General features: G+C 45.2%; 1 protein-coding gene across 1 annotated transcript in view; it reads right to left on the reverse strand.

The window, feature by feature from the left end:
• The window catches only part of USP13 (ubiquitin specific peptidase 13), a 123253-nt gene that overhangs the window by 68790 nt on the left and 28641 nt on the right, over nucleotides 1–25822 (reverse strand). Inside the window, exons 3-6 of the mRNA XM_062211419.1 lie at nucleotides 19491–19551; nucleotides 11023–11144; nucleotides 4946–5088; nucleotides 3155–3339 (exon numbers count right to left, since the gene is read on the reverse strand). Coding sequence (XP_062067403.1) covers nucleotides 3155–3339; nucleotides 4946–5088; nucleotides 11023–11144; nucleotides 19491–19551 — 511 coding nt within the window. The remainder of the gene's footprint in view (nucleotides 1–3154; nucleotides 3340–4945; nucleotides 5089–11022; nucleotides 11145–19490; nucleotides 19552–25822) is intronic.

Below are 25822 nucleotides of genomic sequence, written 5' to 3' on the forward strand. Positions count from 1 at the left end.
GTACTGGTCAAGCTGACATAAACATCCCACTCACTGGCAGTTGTGGTTCTCATTATGAACTGAAAAACAAATGCCCTGACTTTGAGACCCTGTCTCCTTGATTGAGTCAGCATGGGGAGCCTAGCAAGTGTGGAAGGCGGGACCCTCGGCAAAGGCGACCCCACCAGGAGACAGCCACCCACCCCCAGACAGGGACACCCTGCCCTCTGCCCAGCATACACAAGGCTCATCATCAGACAGTTCAGGAAACTTTATGCATGTTTTTGTTAATTTATTTGGTTTTCAAATAAACAATAATTTGCAGTTATCAATCTAGTACACAAATTTAAAGGATATCAAAACAGAATTGATGCACCCCATAAACTAACATGAAATGACAATTAGTCTGAAAATAATCATTTCTATCAAAACCAACTCTTAACATAAAATGCACAGGAATGAAAACTGAATTTTGTTCAAAATATTTACCATTATTTCAGTTGAATGAATTCAAGAGCCACATCACAGAGTGTATGATCTGCATAGTTGTTGTAAAGTTTTGTACCGCTGATGACTTAACTGTGATATGGATTCAAATTCTCTCAATTATATGATAAGATAAACCCTTAAAGCTCTTCTTCTTTCACAAGAAGAAGCAAAGAAACCTAACAACTATGGCTGACAATGGGTTAATACTCTAACAGCTAAAGAGATCTTATAAACCAACAAGAACACCTACTAGAAAGTCAGCCTAAGACATTCACAATAAGCAATGAACAAATAAAACTTTTAAGGAGGAGGGGGAGGCAGACATTTGGCCTAGCAGTTAAGAGGCTACTTAAGTCATTCACGTCCCATGCCAGAGTGCCTGGGCTTCAGAAGCAGCTCCGCTCCCGATTCCAGCTTCCTGTTAATGCACACCTTGAGAGGCAACAGGTGATGGCTCAGCAGTTAGATCCCTGTCACCCACGCGGGAGACCTGGATTTAGTTCCCGGATCCTGGCTTCAGTCCAGCCCAGCATCAGCAGTTGATGGGCACATGGAGAGTGAACCATCAGATCAAAGCTAGCTCACTCACTCTGTCTGTTGCTATGTCTGGTATCAGCACCTGGGACCTTCTTAGCTACTCTAATGAATTAAAATAATTCCATGAAATTTGGAAACAGGAAAATTCCAATTTGTGAAACAAAGGAATTTTTTTTAAGGTTTATTTTTATTTATTTGAAAGAGTTACACAGAGAAAGAAGGAATGGCAGAGAGAGGTGTCTTCCATCTGCTGGTTCACTCCCCAATTGGCCGCAATGGCCGGAGCTGTGCTGATCCAAAGCCAGGAGCCAAGAGCTTCCTCCAGGTCTTCCCATGCGGGTGCAGGGGCCCAAGGACTTGGGCCATCTTCTATTGCTTTCCCAGGCCATAGCAGAGATCTGGATCAGAAGTGGAGCTGCTGGGACTTGAATCAGCACCCAAATGGGATGCCGGCACTACAGGTGGCGGCTTTACCCACTACACAACAGCACCGGCCCCCAAGGGAATCTTGGCGTGACCTCTCAGTTCTCAATTATAAAACAAATGAGAAATTAAACCAGTTCAATGGAAGAGCAGTGTTTAGTGAGAATGTCCCACACTGAGGGAAAATATCTTGGTTTGTTAACCCTGAGGCAGACTAATTCAGACACAGAAAGATAGCAGAGAAGGGCCGGCGCTATGGCATAGTACGTTAAGCATCTGCCTGCAGCACCGGCATCCCATACTGGCATCAGTTCGAGTCCCAGCTGCTCCACTTCCAGTCCAGCTCCCTACTGACGGCCTGGGAAAGCTAGCGGAAGATGGCCCAAATGCTTGGGCCACTGCACCCACGTGGGAGACCCTAAAGAAGCTCCTGGCTTTGGTCTGGCCCAGCTCCAGCTCCAGCCATTTCAACCATTTGGGGAGTGAACCAGCAGACAGAAGACCTTTTTGTCTGTCTGTCTGTCTCTCTCTCTCTCTCTGTAACTCTGCTTCTCAAATAAATAAATAGATCCTTAAAAAAAAAAAAAAAAAAGATGGCAGAGAAAAGACAGATGTCTTTACATTTCTCCTAAAAACATCATCTTACCTTAAAGCAAGAAACAAAAGAAACAAAGACTAAAGCCTGGAAAAATAGAGAAGACTGGGCTGGATGTTGGCCCAGATCAGTGTTTACTGAATGCTCCCAGTGATGATACAATAAAGGGTTCTTACAGCCGCTGCCCAATACTTAAGTTTCTCATCATCTCCCTCAGAAAAAGAGGGACGGAATTAACTGGATAAGCATGATCAAAACTAGAACGGACTGTGTGAAAGCAAAAAGAACCAGACCGATTCTGCAGCTGACAGTTCAAGTAGGAAACCATTCTGACCCGTCAGAGTGTGAGCGCCACCACAGCCGGATGATGCCAGGGACTCTTCTCCAGGATGAATCCATCTGTTCCTAAAGTGATACTAATCTCCATAATGAATTCTAGGCTCCTCCCAGGACTCGAGTGGCAGGCTAGATTGCGCACATCACTTCAAAATCCTGTGTCCTGCTCTGTCCCTTCAGCCAAGAGACTCACAGAAGGATAATGACTTTTATTTAGACCTTGCCACGTGCATGTGCTAAACACTTTATGCACATTAACAATATATGAGGGAGGTACTGTCGGCATCTTCAAGAGAATCTGAAACGTTACTCAGTGGGGCAGGCATTTGACGTAGCAATTAAGATGCTGTTTATGACACCTGCACTCCATGTAAGAGTGCCTGCGCTTTAATCCTGGCTCAGCTCCTGATTCCATCTTCCTGCTAATGCATACTCTGGGAGGCAGCAGACGATGGCTCACGTACATGAGTCCCTGCCATGCAATCCAGAGAGACCTGGATTGAGTTCCCAGCTTCTGGGCCAGCCCCAGATGTTATGGGCATTGAGATAGTAGACCAGCATGTGGGAGATTTCTTTCTCCCCCACCCACCCCCAACACACACACACACACACGTATGTCTTTCAAATAAATTAAGCAAAAAAAAATTTTTAAAGGAAACTTACCCCAGGCCTCACAGCAAATTAGAGGCAGCATCAGGCATCAAACCTGGGTCCTCCAATTGTAAGGACTTGGGACCTAGTTAAATCTGAGAAGAGGCCACTGCACATCCCCACATGCAGTAAAGGCACACTCACCTGCTCCATCGGGAGTGATGGTGCCCAGCTTCACGGCCAGTGGGTAGCCCATGTCTCTGTAATGCTCCAGCGCATGCCCGTTACCCCCGGAGCTGTCAAAGAACCACTTTCCACACAGGATGGAGCCATCGGTCAGATTCAACCAGAGGTTTTCTCGCAGGTCACACCTGGCACACTTCCAACCACTGGAAAGTTGTTGGAGAGCAGTCAGAACAGCCGGAGCGTAATCACGAAGCAACACGGAGCAACAGCGCCTACCAAGCTGGCAGTCATAGGAAAGGCTCCACGCGGCGATCGAGAGTGGTGCTTCCTCATCTGCTCTCTCCCTGAGCAGCAGGCCCACTCAGCTCCTGCCTGCCTCCCAGAGGGAACAGCCCCTCCCAGAATCTCCAGGGTTGCTTTTACTTCAGAAAAGGGATGCACAAGTTGGAGGTAGGTGGGGAAGCAATTTCTTCACGATTCCTACATAGAAGGGACTAGGGCTTGAACAAATTTAAAATACGTGTTTAAAGGGGACAGCACTGTGGCTCAGCTGGGTAAACTGCTGCCTGAAGCTCCAGCACCCCATATGGATGCCAGTTCATGTCTCAGCTGCTCCTCTTCCAATCCAGCTTCCTGCTAATGGCCTGGGAAAGCAGCAGAGGATGGCCCAAGTCCTTGGACCCCTACACCCACGTGGGAGACCCAGAAGAAGCTCCTAGCTTCTGACTTCAGCCTGGCCAAGCCCCACACAGATATAGCCATTTGGAGAGTGAACCAGCAGATGAAAGATCTGTGTGTCTTTCTCTCTTACAACTGCCTTTCAAATAAATACACAAATCTTAAAAAAAAAAATACATGTTTAGTTTGAAAGCATTAACCATATAGAGAGTAAAATTAGTTTAAACAAACTCCTACTGCACTATAAACCTAAAATAATTAGAAAGGAAACCAACCACACTGAATTAAATGCCAGCTATGTGTCAGGTGCCTTACAAAAAAAGACAAACCTGAATCTAACAAACACCTCTCAGCACCAGCATTACCATCCCCATCTTTACAGAAGGATAAACTGAGGACCACAAATAATGCTGTTTTCCTAAGATCACCCAGAACATGAATGCAGTAAGGTCAGAGTTCAACAAGATTGGACACAGCCCTAATCCATCTGCAATTTCCCTCCAGTACCAGCCTCTGTAAGCACACCTGCACCCAGTAACAGACGCTAATGTGGCCCAAAAAGCATTCCAGCCAAAATGTGGCAAGCAAAGACAGTTGTAAGTTGAGTTCCCCTAGAACGGAGTCTGAGACAAAGATTCAAATCTAAATGCTTGTTTGAGAGGTGATTCCAGGGGAGTGGAGAGAGCCAGCCAAGAGTTGGAAGACAGTACAGAGTATAAGCCCATGACCACTATGGGCAGGTGTGGCTCAGACCAGCTGGAGAACCATTGGGACAGATATCCCACCTGGAGGGGCAGGCAACCAAGGTATTCACCCACCCACTCCACAGTCACAGGAGAACAAGAGGCACTTCTAACTCTGGCTCTAATTCTGCCTGCCCATGCACCAACACAGTAGGCTTCAGCAGGCAGAGAAAGCCCGAAAGCAAAGAGTGGCAGGTGCAATGGGGATTAGGTATATGGGCCGAGAATGTTCAGCATCTACTACAAAGGTAGAGAACAATTTTGAGTTTGTCTTTCATAAAAGGCACCTGGTAAGCTATATAACTGTTAATTTTGAGAAGAGGTCGGAAGACAAAGATCCCTCTGACTCGTTCAAGGGGTAAAGTCCATTTTACTGCTTGACTCTCACCTTGGAGGAATCCTGACTCCATTGTCCAGTTGGGTAAGGTTATTGGCATATTTAGATACTGGCAACTCATTTTCCCATGTGTCTGGGTCCTGCTTTCTGTATGGCGATTTTGAGCTGAGAACAGCATCACAAGCAATTGTTACCTATAAGACAAACCCAAATGCACATATAAAAACAGTTTGTGAGGAGGAACTTTCAGAAAGTGAAATTAAAACCTTCTTAATAAATCCAGTTTAACTGAAGAAATTCAAACAGCATAGCTACGAAAGTTAGATTCTAATTTCTTGCACTTTCATGTGAATCTAGCCACAATTGTGGCACTGACCAGGACACAAGATAACAAGGGATCAGACTTCACAGTCTGGATCAGACTTCACAATTTCTACCACTTAGTCAACAGGGTGAAAAGTCTGAGGTGAACAGTTTACAAGGAAGAAATTAGGTCCATAAATGCCCAGGATTTACCCGGGTGGTGTGTTTTCCTACTAACAAATGAACACCCAGATATCCAATATCCTCCACTCATCACACAATGGCATGTGCTCAGGGCACTTGATTGGAATGTAAGCAGCATGGCTCCATTTCTTAATCTGGTGCAAATATGACCCTGGATGGGGACAGGCCCAGGTGTCTTTGTGCCAGATTAGTTCACCTCATGAACAAATCTGTGATGTCCTGCTTGGCACCAACTGACCTCAGGCCTCTGCCTTCTCCCAAACACAACAGATCCTCGCCATACGCCTCTTATCCCATTTGCTGTTTGCTTAACGCAGGAAGCTATTTCTGGCTGACTTTAAAAACTGATGTTCCATTAGGAAGTAACATGGTGCAGCATTTTGGGAAAGTGTGGCCCTTCCTCAAATGGTTTAACAGAGTTACCATATGACCCAGCAATTTCACTCCTAGGTGTGCACCCAAAGGAAATGAGAATCCATGTCCTCACAAAGGCTTGTGCAGAAATGCTCACAGCAGTAGTGTTTATAATAGTCAAAAATGCCTTACCAATGATAAATAGAACATAAAATAAACTGTATGTTTCTATAACAGAATGTTATTCAACAATAAAAAGAAATGAATACTGATACATACTACAACATTGATAACTTGAAAAATACATGCTACAAGAGTGACATATTCTATGATTCCATTTACATGAAATGTCCAGAAAAAGCAAACCTATACATACAGAAAGTGGATTAGTGATTGCCGGAGGCTAGAGGGCAATAGTTAGAGTGTGGGGTGGTTTGGTAGGGCAATAAATATATTCTAAAATTAGTGGTGATGGATGCTCTACTCTGAATACAATAAAAGCCAATGAATTGGTTTCATATTCTGTCACTAATATTTTATATCACTTGTTGGCTATTTTCCCCTAAATAGCACTGACAAGTGATGCCTCAACCAAGCCAAGGAGGAAGTTCTCATAGCCACCATCCCATCTCCATCCAGTCCATGAACAATTTGTATGAGTCCCCATTTCCATCACATCCTTCCTCATCCCAGCCACCATCAAGGCTCACCCCCATGGCCACCTGATAGCCCCCTTACAATCTCTCCCCTCTACTCCTGCCCACTCTTCTTACCCAGTGAGAGTGATCTGCTATGAAAATTAGATCCTATCCCTCCCCAGCTTAAAGCTCTCCATGGTGATGCTGAACACTACGGATGGAACTAGGCTAGGCACAGATGGAAATAAGGAAGAGGTCCCTGACCTTAAAACTCTTAGAATCCATTTCAGGCTGGCTCTGTGGCTCAACAGACTAATCCTCCGCCTTGAGGTGCCGGCACACCGGGTTCTAGTCCCGGTTGGGGCACCGGATTCTATCCCGGTTGCCCCTCTTCCAGGCCAGCTCTCTGCTATGGCCCGGGAAGGCAGTGGAGGATGGCCCAAGTCCTTGGGCCCTGCACCCGCATGGGAGACCAGGAGAAGCACCTGGCTCCTGGCTTCGGATCAGCGAGATGCGCCGGCCGCAGCGGCCATTGGAGGGTGAACCAATGGCAAAAAGGAAGACCTTTCTCTCTGTCTCTCTCTCTCTCTCTCACTATCCACTCTGCCTGTCAAAAAAATAATAATTTAAAAAAAAAGAATCAATTTCAGACCTAGATATTTCCCATTCATTGCTTACCACAAGTGCTGTTGTGCAATCAACCTTTCTTTTCAATGGCGAACATTCAGCCCCTTCGTGCAGAGATGCCCACAGAAAACAGGGCCAAGCTCACCACCAGCTCCAGCCACCCTAGCTCTGGCCACAGCATCCTAGCTTTTCAGTCTTGCCTGTTATAACCGCCCTGGTTACTTCACAGACTCCCTCGATCATTTCCCCGTACTCCTCTGGATTTTCTCCACTCCTTTGAGATCTCTTATTAGCGGTCTGGTTTGCAATGCACAGTGGTTCTGAACAAGATTCAGATGTGATCATCTCTCCTTTCTTTGACTATCCTTCCTGGAGACATTCAACAAATGTCCTTACACTTCTAGGCCATTGACCTACTGTTTTCAGCATATTATCTAAAATCACTTAAAAGCCCTTTTTAGGGGGTATAGCTGAGGTCAGGAGACATCATCCTAGCACACACTGTGGATTAGTTTTCCTTGGATTTGTTATGGAGAGTAAAGTGACACTGGCACTAGTCCTGGGTTCATCCCAGTCTCTGCCAACCTCATGCACCGTGCTACAGCAGAAATAACCAAAACTGCCTCCTAAGAGTTGACTGATAAACTGTTAAAAAAAATTTGCAAGAAGGTCACTAAACATAGCCAATATTAAAAATTAAATTGTGCAGCTGGCGCTGTGATATAGCAGGTTAAGTATCTGCCTGCATCACCGGCATCCCATATGGGCCCAGTTTGAGGCCTGGCTGCTCCACTTCTGATCCAACTCCCTGCTGATGTCCTGGGAAGGCAGCACAGGATGGCCCAAGTGCTTGAGCTCCTGCCTCCACGTGAGGGATCTGGAAGAAGCTCCTGGCACCTGGCTTCAGGCTGGCACAGCTCCAGCCATTGTGGCTACTTGGGGAGTGAACCAGTGGATGGAAGACCTCTCTCTCTGTCTCTCCTTCTCTCTCTCTGTAACTCTGCCTCTCAAGAATATAAATAAATATTTTTTAAAAATTAAGTTGCATATAAAGTCACAATTATAAAATATACTTTTAAAAAGGTAACATAAATTCAAAACTTCCTCAAGTCCAAATAGTCTTGGGCCCTTGAGATTATTTGTGTCTGTGTGGTTGAGCGGTGGAAATTCCACATAGGGGAATTTCTATTGTACATCTCATCCCAGCACAGCACCCAGCGACGCCAAGATGGGAGTATTTACACCAGGGGAATCAGCACACACTACCAAACCAGGGAGCCCACTGTCAACACACTGAAAAGCACAGCCCTGCTGGGCTTCCTGATGTCTAAAATGAAGGCATTGGATGTCAGACCCCAAGATCTCTGCTGCTTCCACCAGGCTGTGCCTCTGGGAACCCCGGATCTTTCACAGGTGATTTTACTTCCTGGCAATACCTATAAAGTCTCTGAATAATAAAGCTGTTCGGGCCTGAGACATTCAAGAGATGAAGGAAAAGTCACTTGTTCAGGTGTTTTGCAGTGCAATCATTTTTGCGATTTAAAAGTTTCAAAAAGAGAGTCATCAAAAACAAAAAACGTAGCAAAAGCATGGGAGGAAAACACAGCGGCCAACATCTTTTATGCAGACAAATCCCATGGGTGACCATCAGAGGAGGCTTGGCAGGCATTCTCCCCACCTGCACTTCCAAATAATCCTTTTTTTTTTTTTTTTCATTCCAAAACTGTTTCTTAATTCTTAAAAATCCTATAAAAATCATGATACATCTCACTGGATTTGGGTTTGTACGACCCCTTTCTTTGAAGTAAAAGTATTTTGAATATAGGAATAATTTAAAAGATATTTTTATCAACTTTTTTTTCACAAGACTGCTTCATGAGCAAATGAAAGATCACTTTTTAATGACATTCAGCCACAATAGGTTTCTTTACACCTTTTCTGGCAACAGAAATAAGAGTAATATCAAACAAGGACAGTAAGAACTCTCAGTATTATAGAGACATAAGCTATAGTATATGATTTCAGGTAACGGGACGAGGTAAGACCATTTTGTCCACTAACATATTTCATCCTTGGTAACAGCCACATGAGTCAACACAGGGAACTGGAGAAAGCCAAGGTAATTTAATTCTGCATGGCTTACTGAACACCATGCACTTAGTGCCGAAAGGATGTGTCACAGTCCAATCATTAGAACAGTGACAACAAATACACAAATTTCTCATTTCTACAGTCTCATATTTAGAGACAGAGTAGATCAGGGCAAATAAATTACATGGTGGAAACGCAGCCACAAATGTCCCCTCTTGGCAGTAGCAGGTGAGCAGATGGCTACAAACTGAGCCACACCATGCCCAGAAGACTCTGGGATCTGAAGACCTGGTTGTGGTTCTGGCCGAGTATCAGGAGGGAAAATATGAACTAACCCCTCTATACTCCACCCACCCACATCCCACTGCCATCTGTGGTCTGGCTCTGGGAGGTCAAGGTGGGCACGGAGTGGAAGAGAAAAAAAGGAAAGGGGCTGGAGTGACAGAGGCAATACAGGAAAGGAAGAAAGTGCAGGAGAAACAGGGAGGGTCCCTGCAGTGCAGGAGTGGGGAACGCCCAGCCCTCGGGCCAAATAAGGTGCACAAAATCACTTAGTCTGGCCCTGGTAAGGCAATCACAGGCATGACTCAAAATTCAATAAATCTACAGCAGGCTAGTTTTTAAGTTAATAATTTTGTACGGCCTTCGAATGATGTTATAAATATCCAAATGGCCCTTGTTAGAAAAAAAGTTTCCGGGCCGGTGCTATGGCGTAGGGGGTTAAGGCATAGTCTATAGTGCTGGCATCACATATGGGTGCCAGTTCAAGTCATGGCTCCTCCACTTCTGATCTGGCTCCCTGCTAATGCACCTGGGAAAGCAATAGAAGATGAACCCAAGTGCTTGCGTCCCTGCATCCGTGTGGGAGACCCAGAAGCTCCTGGCTCCTGGCTTCAGACCAGCTCAAGTCTGGCCCTTGCAGCCATTTGGGGAGTGAACCAGCAGATGGAAGAGCCCTCTCTCTATCTCTCCCTCTCCCTCTTTCTGTAACTCTATCTTCCAAATAAATAAATCTTTTAAAGGAGAAGAGGAAGAAGGAGGAGGAGGGGGAAAAAGAAGAGGGAGAAGAAGGAAGAGGAGGAGGAGAAAAAGGAGAAGAAAAAGGAAAAGGAGAAGAATAAAGAGGAGGAAGAGGAAAAGGAGGAAGAAGGAGAGGAAGAGGAGAAAGACGGAGAGATAGAAGAGGAAGAGGAAGAAAGAGGAGAAGAAGAGGAGGAAGAAAGTTTCCCCACCACTGCAGGGTTCAGGTGTCCAAGGGAAACACCTGGCTTGCCCATTGCATCACCACCACGAGGGCTCCAGGTCATTTGGGAAAACGCAGGTTGCTCCACAAAACTGTATTCGAAAGAAGGGAAAAGGAAGAAAAGAAGAGTGAAAGGAGGAGGGAGGCTCACCCCTAGCAGTATCTAAAACCTGAAGCCTTAGTTCTCATAGGGAGTGTGATCCCAGAACCCCACCGAAAGCGAGGTGTGAAGGTTTCATTCTTTTTCTTAACCATTGTTTTAGCAGTGGCGTGCTGTTAATTTTTCCAAAAACAAGCTGCATGGAAGGACAACATGAGACACATGATAAAAACATCATCATCCCACTCTCCGGCGGTCCCCGTGCATTTGTGGACACAGGTGAAGATAAGTCCCAAACTGCAACTCCTCGGGACACAAGAAGCTCCCTAGAGGAGTCCAGCGTCATGGACAACAAGACTCACACAGCGCCAGGAGTCGCAGGCAGCTATGGGTGTGCAAGGCCCAATGCTGCAGGACCCTTGTCACAGAAGTCACATGCTCACCTTCCCCTCTTCTCTCACTTGCTACCCTCCCGGTCCCCCAGAGCACACACACACACAGCACACGCACACACACCTGACACAGAGAGTCATGCGCATCTAGCTAGCAGCCGTGCACACTCACTGACCAGGGCTGGCAACTCCTCAATATTGGGCAGTGCTATTTCATAGTGGTCTGGGAATATGACAAGTTTGGCTTCATCTTCATATTCATAATCGTCGCTATTTAAATCGTCGTCAGTATCTAGATCTGAGGAGGAAACAAAGACAAAGAACAGGAAATGAGGAAGACAGCACCCCACACAAAGGGAGCACTCCCTGGAGGAGCCAGGAACCCACAGGGACGCAATGCCAAAGTCAAGGACAGATGCTTACCACTCCCTCCTCCCACGACCATCTCTCGGCTCCCCGGGAATGGCAGGCCTTTCCTTCTTCCCTAAGTCACAGACACTTATTTATCAGTGACACACATATGAAGAAGGCTGAGCCATGCAATAAAGCTTTTCAGTTATGCACGCGCCAGGTTCTGAATTCTTAGAGATGTTCTAACAATAAGTGGTCAATTACGATTTGTCAGGTGCGTGGCTCCTGATTTTACCAGAATGAGCTGGAATTTTTTTTTTTTTTTACAACACTGTATTCTGGAAGAAAATGCATGGGTTTGAGGATAGATAAGCCTTCATTCAATTCTAGCTCCAAAACCTAGTTACTTTGAGCAAGATACAAACTCTAAGCTGCATCTTCCTCATCTGTAACATGGAGATAATAAAACTTACCTTGAAGTTTACAGAGCACATAAAAAAGGAATTGGACACAGAAGATGTGGCACATAATAGGCCATCAATAAATGGTTTAAAAATAAAATGTCAGGGCCAGCAACGTGTGGTGTAGTGGGTAAGTCTCCACCTGTGGTGCCAGCTTCCCATATGCACACCAGCTCAAAACCCAGCTGCTCCACTTCCAATCCAGCTCCCTGCTAATGGAAAGCAGTAGAAGATGGCCCAAGTACTTGGGACCCTGCATCCACGTGGGAGACCCAGAAAAAGCTCCTGGCTCCTGGCTGCAGATTGGCCCAGCTCTGGCCATTGCAGCCATTTGGGGAGTGAACCAGCAAATGGAAGACCCCTCTCTCTGTCTCTCCCTCTCTCTGTCTGTAACTCTGCCTCTCAAATAAATAAATAGATAAATAAATAAATAAAATGTATTTATAATTCAAGTTGGTAAAAACTGTATAAAATTATTAAATAAACAAATGAGTGTCACTCTCTGTCTCTCCCCATCTCCCTCTGCCTTCCTCTCAGTAGGAACTGCCAGGCCACTGCACTCCCGTAAAAACCCGAGGGGGAAACCCTCCCGTGTGAATGGCTCTGTGGTCTTCAGGCTGCGAGAAAGATGAGCTCCTCCAGCTTGGTATCTACTCAGTCACCACCTCTCTGCTTGGCTAATCTCTCCAAAAGGCTAGGTGAAGGCTCAAGGAAACATCTTGTCACAATATTTCCATGGACCTTTCAGCCTCACATTTGTGGCCATGCCAGCACCCCAGATCATGTTTGTGTGTTTAGTGCTTGGAATCAGACTGGGTCCTGCCACCATAATTTCCTGTTCCACACTGATTTTTACATGCTCCTTGCCCTCTGCTACAGAAATCATCAAAAAAAGGAACTTCACAAAAAGATGAAGTCATTGGAAGGAAATCTTAGTTCATGCAATGTTTGAGCATCACTGGACTCCCACTAAGACTTAAAGGATCCCTCAGTATCTCTTTGAATTCGCTGCAGCACACCAGTGTGCCTCAGAGCACAATTTGGAAACCAAAGTGTTAACAGCTCCCCACTGCCCATAGGAAAAAATTCTAGGGCCCATTGCTGAGGCTCTGGCATCCCATCATCCCATTTTGAGTCCCAGCTGCTCCACTTCTGATCCAGCTCCCTGCTAATGCACCTGGGAAAGGAGTGGAAGATGTGGAAGATGGCTCAAGTGCCTGGGCCCCTGCACCTTCATGGGAGACCCGGAAGAAGCTCCTGGCTCCTGGCTTCAGATCGGTGCAGCTCTGACAGTTGCAGCCATTTGGGAGTAAAGCAGAAGACAGAAGATTCTGATTCTGATTTATATTCTCTCTCTCTCTCTCTCTTTCTCTCTCTCTCTCTTTCCCTACATGTGTGTAACTCTAGCTTCCAATAAACTATCACTGGGAGAATATCTTCACACAAGGATGTACAAACAGAAAATAGTACTTGAGAGGGGAGGCAGAGAAACTTACTGTTCAGTGCAGAATGCTTTTAAAAAAGATTTATTTTATTTACTTGAGAGGCAGAGTCACAGACAGAAAGACAGAAAGATCTATCCGCTGGTTCACTCTCCAAATGGTCACAATGGTTGGAGTTGAGCCAATTGGAAGCCAGGAGCCAGGAGCTTCTTCTGGGTTCCCCAGGCAGATGCAGGGGCCCAAGCACTTGGGCCTCTTCCACTGTTTTCCTAGGCCATTAGCAGAGGAAGTGGAGCAGCCGTGACACAAACCAGTGCCCATATGGGATGCCAGCACTACAGGAAGAGGCTTAGCCCACTATGCCACAACATCGGACCCACTACAGAGCATATTGTATTTTTGGTATTTCACAAAGAAGAGATTTTAATCTTTTGGTCTACATCAGCCAATACTTTTACATTAATTGTATATTATTAAAATGTGGTTTGCTTTAACCCACTTTTAAAAATCTGGGCCGGCGTCGCGGCTCAATAGGCTAATTCTCCACCTGCGGGGCCGGTACACCGGGTTCTAGTCCCAGTCGGGGCGCCGGATTCTGTCCCGGTTGCCCCTCTTCCAGGCCAGCTCTCTGCTGTGGCCTGGGAGTGCAGTGGAGGATGGCCCAAGTCCTTGGGCCCTGCACCCGCATTGGAGACGAGGAGAAGCACCTGGCTCCTGGCTTCGGATCAGTGCGGTGCGCCGGCCGAAGCGTGGTGTGCCGGCCGCAGCACGCCGGACGCGGCGGCCATTGGAGGGTGAACCGACAGTAAAAGGAAGACCTTCCTCTCTGTCTCTCTCTCTCACTGTCCACTCTGCCTATTTAAAAAAAAAAAAAATCTAGAATCTGAGGAAAATGTGAGTGTATTTTCAGGAGTATTGAATCTTATAAACATCTTAAAAGGTCAGTATCATCTGTCTTGCGGAGCTGCTACATATTTTCCAAAAAAGGGGCACTTGAACAGGTCAAGAATCGTCTGATTCCTATACAGCTCCGAGGCGCTCACAACTCCTAAAGAAGCCGCCATCCCAGGGGCCCTCGGCAGCACCCTCACCAGTGCAGGAACTGTGGCACATCATTTTCTCAGCCACTGTTTGGCTATCACCAAAATGTTCACTCAGAGTGGGGAAAATTAAGCAATACAAGTGTTAGGTATTCAAAAAATGGTTTGAAAATCTTAAACAAACACACACAAAAGTGTGACATTTGTTAGGGAAAAAACAACCAACAAAAGCTACAGCTGTACATCACAGTAATTGCAAAGAAGGGTGACTTGATCATGGGGCAGGTTTGGTGCTCAGGAGACTTGAGCAAGACACTGAGCCCCAGCTAAAGCCTCAGCTTCCCTTATCAATCAGTACTGCAGGTCACACCCAAAGGATTCAGTGGTTTCAATGTCACTCTTGAGCCACTGAAAAAGGAGTTATTCACAAAGTCCTAAAGTGAGTGGGGAAAAAAAAGCTATCCCAGATAAAGCACTAGCCATCTCCGTCTCCTTTAAGGGAGAACATGGGGCACCATGACATTTCAGCACCAGTGAAGTGTTTTTTCTGCTCAAAGAAACAAAGAGGGACTGCAAGAGGGTTTGGCATTCCCTTCCTCTCCATGAAAAGTTGGCCCAATGTCCCTTTGAGGAAAGGAGTTGATGTCAGGGGCTATTAGCTGCCTCCCAATAGCCTTCTTCCTTGCTAACAGAACCCTGGCCTACTCAGTGAAGCCCATGCGTCCACTTTATCTTCCAGTCTCCTGTGCGCAAGGATGTGGTCATGTGATCAAGCTCTGGCCAGAGAGGTATACACTAAAGGAGGACCTAAGAGAAGCCCAACCACAGGAAGGCGACTCTGCTGGAACATTAGGCTTTGTAAGTCCCTTCCCCCTTCCTCTTTCCTGCATTTCAGATGTAATGGCCAGAGTCCCCACTGCCATTGTGAACCATGAAGTGACCAAGAGGTCGGTCTCTCTCATATACACATACACACACACACACACATCCTGGCAGACCAGGATGGGGGCCACAGCAGACATGGAAGAGTCTGGGCCTCTGTCAAACCTGAGGCCATCACATCAGCCTGGACTTGCCAATTCCCAACATCCCCTACAGGAGAAATAACTGTCTGTTGTGTTTAAAGTTACCAATGTCTTAGGTTTCCTGTTCTGCAAGCCAGATGGAATCCTAATACAGCCTATCCCTGAAATTAATTTTGCAGCCACATCAACTTGAACACAAAGCTGTGATCATGTGGCAAGAGGAAAGTGCCTGCTCCTAGGAGAGAAGCAGCACTGGTTGAGGGCTATGAATCAGGGCTTGCAAAACCAATGGGAGGAAGGAGCTAACTAATTTGTAAAGTACCTGGATATAAAACAATAGAGAGAAATGGGACCTGGGGCATGTCCCAGAATGCTGGTAGCATCCAAATTTAATTTTTTTAGAAAACTAGTACAATATAACACTTTTGCAGGTCTGTAATTTTTGTTTTTGTTTTTGTTCAGTGTTAGTTTTATTTATTTATTTGTTTATTTATTTGAGACACAAAGACAAAGAGGTCTCCCACCCACTGGTTCATTCCTCAAATGCCTTCAATAACTGAGACTGGGCCAGGCCAAAGCCAGGAGCAGAGAACTCAATCCAGGTCTCCTACAGGACCCAGGCACTTGATCTATCATCCAGAAATTTTCAAGGTCTGCATGGTATCATTTAATTCAAAAGTCACATTATCTTTATGGGTAGAACAGTAATAAACTTCACAACATACTCAGTCTGTAGCATTAGTGCTCATCCGAAGCACTGTGGGTTTGGTTGGCTGATTTGGGTTGTGCTAAGGAGGCACAGTGAGAAGCAAGCATGATTGTTCAGGGAAGAGACCACTTGCAGATGAGCCTCATAAAGAAAACCATGAGCTGAAAAGCAAGAGCAGCCAGCCAGGCCAGGCCCCATCAGGGTGGCTGGAACAGGTTCAGAAGGAAACTCAGCCCATGACTATTTCAATGGTTTAATTTGCAAATAATTCATGTGTCTTTATTTCAACAGTAACATACATGTCTGTTACAAAAAAAGTGTAAACACAAATATGCAAAAAGAAAGAAATCAGAGTCACTTCCATCTCAACACCAGAAAGAGCTACTACTAACAACTTGAAGTGCAGTGGTCTTCCAGACTCTTCCAGACTCTTGATTATCCATGTACATGTGTATTTATTTGTATATTTATGTGCATATGCATACATGCATATATGTGTATACATGCTCTTGCATGCATATAAATGTATGTGTGTGTATACAGAATTTTATTAAAATGAAATACTGTACAAACAATTTTTATTCTTTTCAAACAATCATCTCAGGCATTTAGGGATATAAACCTTCTTGGTCAAACATTATCAAAGTACTTTTTCTCCTGAGAAAGTCATTATTAGAAGCATAATATAAAATATGACATAATTAAGGAAATTTTGTAAATCTACCATTAGTCAACACTACAGTAATAATTTCTGCAGGTAAAATTCAATGACTAAATACTAAATACTAAATTTAGCAGAAATGAGATATTAGCAGACTCTCAAAGTGTCATGGCTGGGGCAGGTATTCTGCCTAGAGGCCAGTTAAGATACCTGCATCCCATACTGATATGCCTGGCTTCAATTCCCGGTTCCAGCTCCTGATTCCAGCTTCCTAACAATGTAGATTCTAGGAAGCAGCAGGTGATGGCTCAAGTAGTTGAATCCCTGCCACCCACATGAGAGACCTGAGTTGAATTTCCAGTATAGGCTTCAGCTCAGACCAGTCCTGACCATTGAGAGTATTTGGGGAATGAACCAGGAAATAACACCTGGCTCTTTCTCTCTCTTTCTCAAAAATATATTCTTTATTTTTTTAAACTATCACCCCCAAGAGTGTCATTAATTACACTATAAATTTACTATGGAGGTACTCCCCAAACACTACCTGAACAAGTGAAAACTTTCAACATCAGGGCTGGCGTTGTGGTGTAGTGTGTTAGGCTACCGCCTACAATGCCAGCATCCCATGTGGGCACCAGTTCAAGACCCAGCTGCTTCACTTCCAATCCAGTTCCCTGTTAATGTGCCTGAGGAAAGCAGCGGAGGATGTCCCAAGTGCCTGGGCCACTGCACCCACGTGGAAGACCTGGAAGAAGCTCCTGGCTTCTGGCTTTGCCTGGCCTTAGCCCTGGCTGTTGTAGACATTTGCGGAGTGAACCAGTGGATGCAAGATATATTCTCATTCTCTCTCTCTCTCTCTAACTCTGACTTTCAAATAAATAAATAAATAAATATTTTTTTAAAAGTTCAACATCACCAGTATGAATTGTAAATCAGCATCATATCCCTGATATCCTGTACAAAGAAGGAAACATTAATTGTACCTCTGTAGTATATTAACAAAAATTTATAACGTCAAGTTTTTCACGAGCCAACAGAAGACCATCCCAAATAGAAGTACATCTTACAAGAAAACTGACAAACACTTTTCAAAAGTGTCACAATGTTAAGATAAAGAGAAACTAAGGAACTATCACAGATTGGACAAGATTAAGAAAACATGACAAATGAACACAATTTGGGATCCCAACTCTCACTCAGCCAACCCACATCTTCTTCAGCTGGAACGTACAACACATCACACATTTCCAAGTCTCCCGAGCTGCCAGAAGTCTTTGTGGAACCCAGTTCTTGACAGTGGTACCTGCAGCACTTCTGCGTGCTGTGTGTTACCTGCAGCATGGAAACCTGGATGCTCTTTTCTGCTTCCTGTTGCTTAGGATAGAGTCAGTCCCCAGTCTGTCCCTAAATGTCTCATGTTGGAGATGGCAGAGACCGAATGTGGCAGTGTAAGCAAGAGTGCAGGATTTAGGCAAGAGGAAAGCTCTGGGAAACTGTTGACTCTCATGAGCTTGTTTCCCAGATTATGTTGCAAGAAGCTTATCTTGCAACATAGTACTAAGCAGCAGCCAGACTGCCACAAACAAGGAGGGCTGCAAGAAACCAGTGTGAGGACTGGTGTTGTAGTGCAGGGAGTTAAGCCACTGCCTGCAATGTTGACATCCCATATGGGCACAGGTGTGAGTCCCAACTGCTCCACTTCTCCAGCTCTCTGCTGATGAGCCTAGGAAAGCAATGGAGAATGGTCCAGGTGCTTGGACCTCTGCACCCATGTGGGAGACCCAGAAGAAGCTCCTGGCTTCAGCCCAGCCATTGTGGCCATTTGAGGAGGAGTGAACCAGTGAATGGAAAATCTCTCTCTCTTTCTGTAACTGACCTTCAATTAATTAAATAAATAAAATCTTAAAAAAAAAAAAAAAGAAAGAAAGAAAAGAAAAGAAACCAGTATGAATCAGAATTTTGAACATCTTGAACACATAGTGTATAAAGATGTATACGGCAAGCAGGAACATGCTCCTGTCCCCCATCTTCTACACCCTGGATACTCCCCCAACCATTGCTATAAAAGTCCTAGGAAACTGATTGTAGGGAGGCCGTTATTTTAGGGAACTCAACCTTCCCACCATCTACTTAACTTGTCACAAGTAAATAAAGCTTTCTTCTGAGCAAAAAACAATTAGATCCCAGATTATATTCTGTAACTCAAAGGAGACATCAATGGGGAAAAAAAATGGGGAACATTGAATAAAGTCTGTAGTTTGGCTAATCCTTAAAAAGAAAAAACAAACTGGCTCTTATTTGAAATCAGCAGAAAAACAGATCAAAAGCAAGATCACAATTACTTTCTTTTTTTTTTAATTTTTTTTTATTTATTTTTGACAGGCAGAGTGGACAGTGAGAGAGAGAGACAGAGAGAAAGGTCTTCCTTTGCCGTTGGTTCACCCTCCACTGGCCGCCGTGGCCGGCGTGCTGCGGCCAGCGCACCGCGCTGATCCAATGGCTGGAGTCAGGTGCTTCTCCTGGTCTCCCATGGGGTGCAGGGCCCAAGCACTTGGGCCATCCTCCACTGCACTCCCGGGCCACAGCAGAGAGCTGGCCTGGAAGAGGAGCAACCAGGACAGAATCCGGTGCCCCGACCGGGACTAGAACCCGGTGTGCCGGCGCCACTAGGTGGAGGATTAGCCTGTTGAGCCACAGCGCCAGCCAACAATTACTTTCTAGTCACTGTATCTATAATTGCTTCAAAGCACTAACTCCAACTAAGAGAGTTAAAAGCATCTTTCACCACTAGGAAAATGCAAAGTGGAGTCAGCGCCTCTCAATTTAAATTGTGCCTCTTACCTTTACATTGTAGAGCAATAAACAAGCTTTCGCCAAATCAAACATGCATATGGGCATACACAAATACAGACACACACAAAATGTGGGCACACTCTTGATAACTATTTACATTACCTAAAAATATCTTGGAATTCCTCCTTTTTGGTAAAGCACCACCAGAGGCCCCTCTTACCTTCTGAAAAGAAAATGAGAAATGATTAAAATGCAGCCTAAAGAATAAGCAATGGGGAGGGATGAGGACATCTCAGAGGTTCCCAGTGTTTATAAAAAGCCAAAAGAAACATTCAACCTGGACTAGAAAGTCCAGGATAAACACGAACGTGAAGCAGGAGGGTGAAGGAAGGGCGGTGCTATTACTCCACCTGATTATTTCCACCGAGTCATAAAGAAAGCACTTCTGGAAAGGGAAGTAGAAACCAGGGGCCAGGGTGAAGTGGATGCTTGAACTTCCATCAGCAAATGCTCTCCAAAAGGCTGGGGTCCATGCCTGACAATGAAGGACTCAGGAAAAAATGATGGTGGCTCCAAAGACTGAGAGCCCTATGTTTCTCCTTACCCAAAGGCTTCCAAGTACTTGGTCCTGGGCATGCTCAGCAACTTTGTTGAAAGATTTAATAAATACTTTGATAGTCACCGATATCCTGGTCATGTGAAACCTCACTGCAACTTCTCGAAACACTGGAGAGCACCAACAGGTGGCCATGATCGCCACCTTTCGTATTGTGTATTTCTGCCAATAGTAGAATCCTCAGCAGTGAAACAAATGCCTATCAGTGCTTATGCGAGAGAGCATCCATCTGATGCTCACTTCAGTAATTTTATTCTCAAATAGAATGATGATAATTTTTGTTTGAAATGGCCAACAGGATTTCCATGGTGAATCAGTTTTTTTAAGTCATGAGAAGTTGTTTCCAAGAGAGCAGGGTGTGCAGGTCCAACCCTAGCACCCTTCCAAGCAGCCACATGCGTCAAGGCCGTGCCGTGCACTTGCCTCGTCTCTAACTTGTCTTCTCATCAGTCCTAAGTCTCCTACATTTTATTATTTGATATTGAAGGTTGATTCATCTTTGTGATTCTCAGCTTAAGTTTTTAAAGCCGCTACTTTAGGTTTACAGTCCACAACTTAGGAATCTCAAAATTATTGACCACATGAACCTAAAAGAACACAGTTCTTCCCTGGTCTTCTCTGTCCTCTCCTCTGCATTCGTTTGCCTCAAAAAGAGATGAAATGAAGCCTGTGCCAAAGGCACATTTAACAGTCTTACAGGTCACCTGAGATCGCTCTACAGAACTTGACAGTGCCCTGTAAGTGTTCCAATCTCACTGCCCCCTCCATCCCTGAGGGAGAGGGACTGCATAAAGATTTGCTAGAACATGAGGCTCTCTCTTATCACGGGATTTCACACACCTTCACACCTCAGACTTGAGTGAGATCCACTTCCTCTCGGATAGAAGGGGTAAAAAAAAGACTTCCCTCCCAATGCCATCACTCTCCTCCCACAGCAGTCAACACTAAAGAAATCAACAGGGTTACAGAAACTAAAACTTTTTTTGTCCAGAAAAAATGTGCCATATGTCAGGTTCTGTGCTGGAGCTTGGGGTACAAACCGAATGAAGATATATTCCCTCCCTTGAAGAGCTCGGCAGCATAGTAAGGCAATATATATGAAAGCAAGCCACAACAGGTTCTGATGAGTATTAAGAGAGATTCGGGCCAGCGCCGTGGCTCACTAGGCTAATCCTCCACCTGTGGCGCCGGCACTCCAGGTTCTAATCCCGGTTAGGGTGCCGGTTCTGTCTTGGTTGCTCTTCTTCCAGTCCAGCTCTCTGTTGTGGCCCAGGAGGGCAGTGGAGGATGGCCCAGGTGCTTGGGCCCTGCACCCACATGCGAGACCAGGAGGAAGCACCTGGCTCCTGGCTTCAGATCGGTGCAGCGCACTGGCTGTGGCGGCCATTTGGAGGGTGAACCAACAGAAGGAAGACCTTTCTCTCTGTTTCTCTCTCTCTCACTGTCTAACTCTGTACAAAAAAATACTATCAGTTTCTAAGGAGGAAATGACACGTTCATCTGGTCAGGTAACACAAGCAACAGTCTTGGCATATAGCAGCTATTTGTAAATGTTTGGTGGGTTGGTGGGTGGGTGGGTGGGTGGGTAGGTGGATGGATAGATACATGGACAGGTGGATGGATGGATTAGTTCATGGATAGATGGATGTATGGTTATGTGAATGCATGTGTGTGTGGATGGATGGATGGATGGATGGATGATTTGTATAAGTGAGTGGATGAGTGGATGGATGGATGGATGGATAGATGGCTATTCTGGCCACAGGGAATACAACAGGTAAAAGAAAGGGAGAAATAAGACATTCTAGACAGAGAAAACAGCATGGACAAAGGCATGAAATCACAGTGTGTTTCATAAAGGAGACATAGTTTGCTGAGTCTGTAGCACAAAGGTGGTGGTGTAAGAGTAGGGGTTGGGGCCGGCGCAGTGGCACAGCAGGTTAACGCCCTGGCCTGAAGCGCTGGCATCCCACATGGGCACTGCTTCTAGTCCCAGCTGCTCCTCTATGGCCTGGGATAGCAGTAGAAGACGGCCCAAGTCCTTGGGCCCCTACATCCACATGGGAGACTGGAAGAAGCTCCCGGCTCCTGGCTTCGGATCGGCGCAGCTCCAGCCATTGCAGCCATCTGGGGAGTGAACCAGCAGAAGACCAACCTCTCTGTCTCTATCTCTCTCTGTAACTCTTTCAAATAAATAATAAAAAAAAAGTGGGTCATAAGTACTGTGGAGTCACATCGTGAGCACCTTATAATCACATAAAAGACAGTCTGCACTTCTCCTCCCCCCAGGGAGACACATCAGGGATTTAAGCTTCATTGTGCCACAAATGCATAGGTAAATGCACTTGGAAAGATCATCCTGGAGGAGTTATGCAGACTGGTTGGGACTAAAGGTTAGGAGATTGCTCAGGAGGCCACAAAACTAGTCCTTTTAAGGGATACTGAGCACTCAGACAAAAACAGTAGGGATGGAGGGGACAGGATGGATTTCAGAGCTATTTGGAAAGCCCAGGTAAAACTTGTTGCGTACAAAACACAGAAGAAAAGCAACCCAAAGGATGTCCTTTGGAATCTAAGAAGAACCACTGTTAGGAAAGGATAATTTGTTCAGCCTGGGCACCCTGAACTGCAGGTATTTGTGGGAGAAGAAAAATCCAGGATGGAGTCAGATGGTCAGACATTCAGCTCTGGACAGATATTAATTTGGAAGTCATCAGCCTAGAGAGCGGTTAACCAAGGATATACGTGTGCATGAAAAACACTGATGAAGAAAAGCATCTTTCAGATAAAGAAGACAGAATGGCCAAATGGCATCCTTGGAAATGCTGACAATTAAGGGGTGAACAAAAGAAGAGACACTGGTAAAGAAACTGAAAAGGCAGAGAGATGTCAAGAAACAATGGTGCTGAAGAAAACAGGGGGAGGGCAACAGTGCCAAAGGAAAACAACACAAACATTCAAATACAGTGACATCAGGGCTAAAATGTCCCCGCCAAGTGTAGCAGCTAACAGCTCACTGACACCTGGGGCGGTTCCAGTGGCTGACCAAGGTCAGACAGACTGCAAGGTCGAGCCCTAAAGGGACATGCAGCAGAGACCAGAACAGAAGCCTTAACTGAAGGATGGAATGACTCAGGGAGGACAAAAAGAGTTCCATGATGTGTTCTTTTTTCAGGTGGCAGAAAGTGAAAAAGGCAAGGGAGAAGTTACAGCTATAAGAAGGAGTGGAAGGCCGGCGCCGTGGCTCAACAGGCTAATCCTCTGCCTTGCGGCGCTGGCACACCGGGTTCTAGTCCCGGTTGGGGCGCCAGATTCTATCCCGGTTGCCCCTCTTCCAGGCCAGCTCTCTGCTATGGCCCGGGAGTGCAGTGGAGGATGGCCCAAGTGCTTGGGCCCTGCACCCGCATGGGAGGCCAGGAGAAGCACCTGGCTCCTGCCATCAGATCAGCATGATGCGCCGGCTGCAGCGGCCATTGGAGGGTGAACCAACGGCAAAAAGGAAGACCTTTCTCTCTGTCTCTCTCTCTCTCACTATCCACTCTGCCTGTCAAAAAAAATAATAAAAAATAAATAAAATAAAAAATTTTAAAAAAGGAGTGGAGTTATTGAAGGAGCAGGTTTCTCAAGGGAGGAAGACCCAGAACCAACTGTGAGGAGAGAGAGAAAAGACCTTTCTGCAGGAGGAAAACTAAAATGGAACAAAACGCAGGTGAACTTTTGAGACACACCAAAGAAGTTACCTAGTTCTCATCCTAGGTCCTTGTATTCTTTGTTAAAGCACAAGTCAAAATAATTTTCTGAGAATAGGGATCTGCTAAAGGCTTGAAGAAAGCATCTTAAGTTTACAGTGGCCACTCAAGGGATTGGGAAAGGACAGAGACTGGCAGTTTGCTGGGCAGTGAGAGAGCTCATCTGAAGAGAGGAGACCAGGAATTTGACAGGGTCTGTGGGCCTTCCAGCGATCTGTGCATGGAAATGGAGCGAGACATCTGTGTATGCACAGGTTGGCATTGCAAGAGATAATTCAGGAATTAAGCTTGCAAGGATAGGGCTCAGGTGAGGCTATTGTTGATAACAGGATGTTCAAAGTGTCCCAGTGTGAAAAGGAGACTTAACAACTCAGAGGCATGGAAGTGCCAAGAAAGTAGAGCAACAATAGATTGAAATAGAAATAAATGAGCAAAAATGAGTGGGACGGTGGCTATGGAGTGAAATATTTGACAGTTTCAGAGGCAGGCCTTGTCACACAAGATCGCCAGCACGCCACAGTTCTTGTGACCCTGAGAAAAGTAATCTAAGTCTCTGGACCTGAGTTGTTCCTTTTTCAAAAAAAAAGTTTCCTAAAAATTGCATCGCTTTACACTAAGACATACAGGATTTCAGATTAATTACTATACACCACTTAACACAAGTAGTGAATGTAAATAAATGTAAAGGTCAAAATTAAATTGTTCTGAAGCTAAGTGTTGAGTTTATAAGCTTCCTGACCTCCTGGCCTTTCTTCCTCCACTTTTTCCTGCTCTCATCACTGTCCAGTATCGGAATCTCTCCTTTGATAGAAATGAACCCAAACATACTAGGTGGGCTAGGGCGAGCGATCAGAAGAAATTCACATCAACATCAACTGCTCAGAAGACCCTGGATAGCTTACAAACTAGTGAGACAATGTAACATCAACATTTGAAAATTACTAATATCCCCAAACACCATCAAAGATGAAATAAATGTCAAAAATCAATCAAAGAGGGATAACATTAGTAACAAGAATTATAGGGTACCTTTTAAAAAAGCCAATAAAAGGGGCTGGCACTGTGGTGCAGCAGGTTAAGCCACTGCCTATGGTGCTGGCATTCATTATTGGACACCAGTGCAAGTCCCAGCTGCTCCACTTCCAATCCAGCTCCCTGCTAATGTGCCTGGGAAAGCAGCAGAAGATGGCCCAAGTCCTGGGGCCCAGGCCCCCACATGGGAGACCCAGACAAAGCTCCTGGCTTCAGCCTGGTCCAACCCCAGCCACTGAGGCTATTTAAGGAGTGAACCAGTGGATGGGAGGTCTGTCTCTTCTCTCTCTCTCTCTGTAACTTTTTCAAATACATAATCCTAAAAATAAAAAAAAATCTTAAAAGCTAAAAAAAAAAGTATGAGTTCTTTACAGAAAATTACAAAATATCATTGAATAATATAAAAGAAACCAGAATAAATATGGAAGTATGCTATGTTGAATGGTTATTCAATAAATATTTATGAAGTACCCACTATATGCTAGTCACGATTAGGTGCTCAAGACAGAGCAAAGCAAAACAGATGGAAGTTCCTGACCCTCTTGGAAATTACACAATGAGGTGATTACAGATGAATCTATAAATACAATGTGACTGTGATCAAAATATCAACAGGATTTTTTTTAACTTGATGAACTGACTAGAACATCCATTAAAAAAAAAAATCTCTAAAAATGCCCAGGAAAGTAACAGGGGAATAAAATGAACATGCAAAAAGTGTTTCTAACACCAGATATGAAGGCTTGCCACACCAATGCAGAGACAAACACAGCACACAAGTGAGATGCCCAAAACAGGCCCATGTAAAAGGCAAGTTAAAATACAAAATAAACAGGGGCCGGCATTGTGGCAAGGCAGATAAAGCAGCTGCCAGCGATGCCAGCATCCCATATGGGCACCAATTCAGTTCCCGGCTGCTCCATTTCCAACCCAGTTTCCTGCTAATGGCCTAGGAAAGCAATGGAAGATGGTCCAAGTGTTTGCACCCCTTCACCTACACGGGAGACCTGAAAAGAAGTGCTTAGCTCCTGGTTTTAGCCTGGCCGAGCCCCAATCATTGCAGCCATATGAGGAGTGAACCAACAGATGGAAGATCT

Source organism: Lepus europaeus, chromosome 2 (genome assembly GCF_033115175.1).
Source record: "Lepus europaeus isolate LE1 chromosome 2, mLepTim1.pri, whole genome shotgun sequence".
Taxonomy (NCBI): Eukaryota; Metazoa; Chordata; class Mammalia; order Lagomorpha; family Leporidae; genus Lepus; species Lepus europaeus.